The sequence below is a fragment of the Brassica napus genome, chromosome A3 (assembly GCF_020379485.1).
Source record: "Brassica napus cultivar Da-Ae chromosome A3, Da-Ae, whole genome shotgun sequence".
NCBI classification, from domain to species: Eukaryota; Viridiplantae; Streptophyta; class Magnoliopsida; order Brassicales; family Brassicaceae; genus Brassica; species Brassica napus.
Genome location: NC_063436.1, coordinates 19,618,556 through 19,624,496, shown reverse-complemented (window position 1 = coordinate 19,624,496; position 5,941 = coordinate 19,618,556). Strand labels below are relative to the sequence as shown.

The 5,941-nt window shown below is 32.8% G+C and overlaps 1 protein-coding gene across 1 annotated transcript; it reads right to left on the bottom strand.

Annotated features, from left to right (window-relative positions):
• Positions 1 to 679: 679 nt before the first annotated feature.
• On the bottom strand, positions 680 to 2,913 carry LOC106439639 (OVARIAN TUMOR DOMAIN-containing deubiquitinating enzyme 11). Its single transcript, XM_013881129.3, has 9 exons — positions 2,404 to 2,913; positions 2,193 to 2,266; positions 2,003 to 2,057; positions 1,838 to 1,912; positions 1,583 to 1,656; positions 1,436 to 1,484; positions 1,158 to 1,242; positions 1,022 to 1,078; positions 680 to 938 (listed from the first exon to the last, which is right to left on the bottom strand). Exons 1-9 carry the CDS (start codon positions 2,614 to 2,616, stop codon positions 895 to 897), a joined length of 726 nt encoding a protein of 241 aa, XP_013736583.1. The 5' UTR covers positions 2,617 to 2,913; the 3' UTR covers positions 680 to 894.
• Between the last annotated feature and the right edge of the window lie 3,028 nt (positions 2,914 to 5,941).

Below are 5,941 nucleotides of genomic sequence, written 5' to 3'. Positions count from 1 at the left end.
TACATCTTTTCAATCGATAAGCATTAATTGAGAACTCTAAAGATCATTCACATTTCTTGTAGGTTGGGATATTAGACTATCACGGTATGTCATGATCTATGTCACGGTATTGGGACATAGAAAATGTTAGTTTTCCAACTGATTTTGATTTGGCTAAAGCGGAGGAAAATTGAAGAATTTATGAATTATCAGAATTACGTAACAATCTTTTTATCGGGTGGATGAGTGTCACCATCTTTAACATCATTTCATTTTAGAATATTAATCTAACATCAACACATGAAATATTGCATTATCCGGACCCAATCCGACAGGAGCACTTATGACTTATCACTTTGGTTTTTCCGTATAAATAATGATGCTTCACTAACTCAAAGCATATGCTGCTTTCTGTGCCGATCCCACTGATATTTTTGTTCTTGTGATTTAAGGGTCATTGCTTTACTTGCTTGCTTGAAACTCAACCATATATATATATTTAAAAAAAAAAATTGAATGAATTAGACTTTAAATATAGGAACATACCAAATTATATCAACTATTCGACACGTTATTTGGTCCACGTGAAAGTATTACATCCGGTCCGTTCAAGTATCTCTCACTATGGTCCGCTTATTTAAACTATGAAAACTATTGGCTGTTTGTTAGTTGTATTTTCGTTATGAATCACAAATCAGAATGTTCAAGTAAAACTTACGAAAAGATATTTCAAGATCAAATGATTACAAGTAAAAATATATAGGATCCACTCGGTCCCTTACTGTGAAAGTCTTGAGAGAACCAACGATAAAGCATGCAAGTATGTAACAGAGTGAGGCTATCAACAAAGTTCACACACAATCTGAGGAAGATCCTATACATACATATATGGTATACATGAATCTGGATTCAATCCTAGAAGAGCCAATGCTTCTTCTTGGGTTTTCTTGTGGGAACATCTGATGAAAGATCAAGAACTACTGAAGATCAAGATCAAGTAAAATAGAGATGATGGAAGGAGACTTGAGTTTTGTTTTTTTACCTCCAATAGAGTAAAGCGAATTGTAATGCACTTCGCTCCAGTAGCTAAGCCAAGCCACTGCAGAACAGTAAAACGATTAATTTAGGACCTGAGTAAAGTTAGCTAAGAGAGTGGATAGCATAGAGATAGTTGGAACCTCTAAGAGGGTTCTTGTTATGGGGAAGAATCTCAATGTAGGATTGTTCCCGAAATGATGTGACTAAGCAGATCTTGGCTTCGAACTACAGTAACGCTGAGTCATCAGCCATTCATTCAAGTGAAGAAAAGGAACACAATGTGAGCGAGAAAAATGTGAAAGTTGCAATGATTCCCACAAGATATAAGAGAAGATATAATCTCTGAGGTGTATTTATAATCTGCTCTGGTCTTATAGTAAACTCAAAACATGATATGCAGTTTTTTAAAAGAACTTACACGATCTGCAGCAGCTTGAAGAGTAACGTGATCTCCCCATTCACCCGGTCTAAGATTTATTAGTAAAAAGAATGAATCAGAGAAGAGCTTGTATCCATCTCGCTGATCCAGATATAAAAAAAAAAAACAAAAACAAAGATGTCTCACTTTTTCATCTTTCTTCTGTAGTGTCTGTATTTCATTGGCACATATTCTTCGTATAACTTGCGTTGCCGTTTCAACTGAAGAAAATGCACTGAGTCAGAATAATTGGAGAGAGAGAGGAAAACACAGCTTGAGGGATGAAGAAGCAATAGTCTATAATTAATGCAAATACATACAATAACTACTCGTCCCTGAAGGCACTGGCACTAAAATTTGAGAACAAGAGACAGAAGTTGCATTATGGCTCTCAGACAGTACCTGTTTTACAACATGCTTCCTTACATGTTTATGGTAATCTGCATTGCGAAAAAGCTGGTCTGCTAGAGCTCGGAACTGGCAAACAACATATGATAGATCAAATCAGTACAATTTTTTTTGTGGAAATTTCTAAAACAAGGTGTATGGATGTTCCTTCCAACGTACCTGGCAATTGCCATCCCCCTCCATTTGTAATTCAGCTAACCCATATGTGGCCAACCTGAATAAAGGATAAACCATCAAACATAATCCAGGAGGAAAGTTACAAAACCGACTAGTTTATCATTCCACAAATGAAGAATGCATTCAAGGAGATGAAAACACTGAAAGGAAGGTTGATAAGAAGAACAAGAACCTCCCAGAGAGCAGCTCATGGTCTAATGTTGCATCATTTATGTCAGGTATTAGCCTGTTAACCCGAGGAGTATGCTGCCAAATACGAAAGCAAAGTGTAGGAGTAAGACATCAAAGGATTTCATTAGTAGATAATACTGACATAAACTATGAACAGCCCACCAAACACACATTCATCATGCTAATAGGTAAAAATAGAAGCTTATCATTACAGGGATAGAACCCAAATGAGAGAGCTTCCTCCCAAGCTTGCCTTCTGATCTCAAGCTCTCATCTTCAGCTAACATACGTGCAATGGTTTGATCATCATCCGTATCCGCCACACTGTTACTAAAACTGGAGTCTGAGCTGGCACTTGTACTTCCTCCCCCTGCGCTTCCACTTGCACTTGCAATTGCAAATGGATTCCTATTGTGTTCACCCATGGTGATTGGATTCTATACTAATTACAAACTAGACAAAGTGTATCTCTTTAAGTTCTCCAATTGCAAAAAAAAAAACATATCTTTAAATCCCCAAAACGAAAAGCTTTAATCTTGAGAAACGATTAAGCAATCAGATCCAAAGGTTGATACCTTCCCAATCAATCGCACAAGATTACATAAACCCAGACCGAAGATCAGTCACTAAACGATTAAAACTCAATTTTACACAATCAATATTGAAAAATGTTCATCACTACCCAGAAACGTAATCCCTAAAATTGAGTTTGTATTTTTCAGTTGATAGTTTTTAACTAATTTTCAGTTAGGATTCTGGGCCGTGGATACACCCACCATGTATTTTTGAAAAGGCTTTTACCACAGGCCCACTAAGGTAACTCTATGATGTAGTGATATAGTCCAGTGGTTGAGTGAAATAAGTAACAGAAAACGTTAGATTAATTTGAATATTTGAATGCACTTCTCTTTAAGCTCTCCTTGAAAGAGGTTAACAGTTTGTCATACAAACGAGCTTCATCCACCATTTTTTAATCTCTCAACTTCTTCAATCTCTTACTCATCTCTTGATCCTCCATAACTTTCTTCAATCCATTTTCAACCTCCTTCTCTCCAAAACTGCATTCTCGCCACGAACTTCCACTATGTACTTACATTTCAACAACTGGTCTGATAAGTGATAACACACAGTGCCGTTTAAACAATATAATAGTCATGGGCAAAACATAAAATATGTACCTTTTTATAAATATTCTTTATATTTTTCTTCACTGTATTTCTTTTAACTTGAACTCTAAGACTTGAAACCAGTGTTTTGAAAATTGACCGGATCGGCTGGCTGGACCAGACCGGCTGGTTGGATCTGTCGGACCGAGATTCGACCATCTATCTGGTTCCGGGTTATACTAAACACTGGTTTTGAGTTAAACCGGCAAACCCGGTCAAAACCAGTAAAACTTGCTAAAACCGGTGATCTGGTTCGATATTAAAGCTCTGTTTTTTTTTTTTTCAAATTTAAGTATTTTTTAAAAACAGAAAATTTTAAAAATATTTCATAAAAATTTCATATTGTTTTCTAAGTATCTATCTAAATAAATTATTTTCATTATTTTATATTATTTTTAAAAAAAATCTTTTTGTTTTCATATCATTTTTGTAGATTGTAACAATTATATAAAATTTTATAAAAATAATTTTATGTTATACATATAATAGTTACTTAATATAAAATTTAATTAAAATTTAAAATCTAGTTGAACCGGTTAGACCGGCCCGACCATTGACCCAGTTACAATGGCGAGTCAACGTCCGGTCCGGTTTTCAAAACATTATTTGAAACAAAAAGAAAAAAATATCCCAAAATTAATGGTGAATATACATATTTCTTATTGTTTTGTTTTGTGATAAATAAATTAAGTTTACTTAATTATGAGTTTTTTTTATAATTTAACATATTGAAATAGATCTTTAAAACAACACAAATTTTTTTGGACCCATGGTAAATCCCCATGTTGCCATAGCTAAGAGCCGGCTCTGATAAGACACTAGCCTTCAAGAACTTTCTAAAAAAAATATAATAATCTGAACCGGAGTGGAGATAAAAGTTGAACCAGTGTAAACAACCAGCAGGTTTGTTAAAACTAGGGTTTTGATATGTGGGAAATCTTGCGATCTAGAAAAAATCTGCCCCCAGCGGCTGCTTTGGAAAGAAGTTGTTAATAATAGATTACCAAGGGAAATCGGTAAAAGAAATTTCCATCCAAAATTTAATAGTTGATCTATTCTTAGCCTAGGTAAAGTTCATCTGGTTGCGATAGAAATGAATAAAAACAAATAAGTTTGAGTAACACAGTTTTGCGGCTCATACCATTCAATGCCTTATCTGAAAACGTATGCAACTCCCGAAAGTCTATGCGTTAATGGTCTTTCCACGTTTGTTCGCTCGTGCATGGGTTTCACCTCCCATGTGATAGTTGTGTTAATTTTGGGAAACTCAAAATTAACTTTTAAGATGATATTGTTTCGAATTTTGTCCTCACTTGTACAATATTAACTTTTTATATAAACACACTTAAATACAAATTACAAAACAGTCAAAATCTCACACAGAAATTTTTTTAATCAAAATTTAATTTTTTTTGTTATAGCAAAATACAAATTATCATAAATCTATATGACGTACGCCGATAATCGCCACCTCTCTGACGTCATTTGCCTCCGCCCTTATTAGAAAGACAGGCTACGTAGTAAGCTACACTTAACATCTCAACATGCATTAAGATATACTGCAACTGTTATGTCTCGACATTGGTTTGTTTGAAATATTTAAATGTGAAGTTTGTATTATAAATTCAAAAATTGAAAACTCGCACTTTCAATGTTCACAAACTTTTAGTGGCATAGTTTCACTTCCAAAATATATATATACATTTCTTCTATTTTTTACATCAAAAAAATTCTATTAGTCGAAATAAAATAAAAGTGGCTTTGGAAACTAAATTAGAACAAAACAACTAACTAAAAAAATTATCTACGAAAATCATGTGCTATCTTACCTAATAAATTTATAGTCTTATTTTGCACTTGAGGATGGTAGATAATCTTAATTTTTGGAATCCTTTTGAAACAGTTAAATTCTTCAATTCTGTTGAAAATTTGGCCAATTGTAGATTCTTGAATCATTAAAATTAGGTCTTTGCAATCCATTTAAAAATGCTGGCAGAATTATACTGTATCATGTTTAAGATAAAAAAAAACATAAATACTAAAAAGGTTATTTATCTGAAAATATCATTAAATATAAATAAAAAACAATTCAATCAAGTGTAAAACAGCTTGTAAAATAAAATTGGTCATACAATTTTGATAAAATCAAAATTTATATAAATATATAAGTGAAATCTACATTTTAAAATATCAAAGGAATTCATAAATACTTTATATTTTAAGGTGGATGAAGTATAATTTATTTTTTAGTTAAAGAAGAGTTGATATAGTAAGCAATCACTAAAAATAACAAAATGATCAGTGATGGTAATAATTTATTCCATTAATATGTGATTTGTGTTTGATTATTATATATTAATTTGGCGACGCATTCAAAGGTTGGTGTTTGACCAAAACTAGTAAACGACTACTTGCCCTATATGGCTATATACTACAATTAAATAAAATAAAATAACAATGACTACTTGCCATACACTATAAGATGTCAATGACTACTTGCCATACACTATAAGATGTCTTTCAAAAGCTTTTAAAATATATCTTTCTGAATTTGTTTTTAAGAATAAATCTTAACAATCTTATA

Excerpts from the sequence above, each read along its gene's own strand:
- LOC106439639 (XM_013881129.3), bottom strand. The coding sequence starts at position 2,616 with ATGGGTGAACACAATAGGAATCCATTTGCAATTGCAAGTGCAAGTGGA. Across the intron at positions 2,267-2,403 it reads CTCATTTGGGTTCTATCCCT|CATACTCCTCGGGTTAACAG; the intron begins GTAATGATAAGC and ends CGTATTTGGCAG. Across the intron at positions 1,913-2,002 it reads AGGGGGATGGCAATTGCCAG|TTCCGAGCTCTAGCAGACCA; the intron begins GTACGTTGGAAG and ends GTTGTTTGCCAG.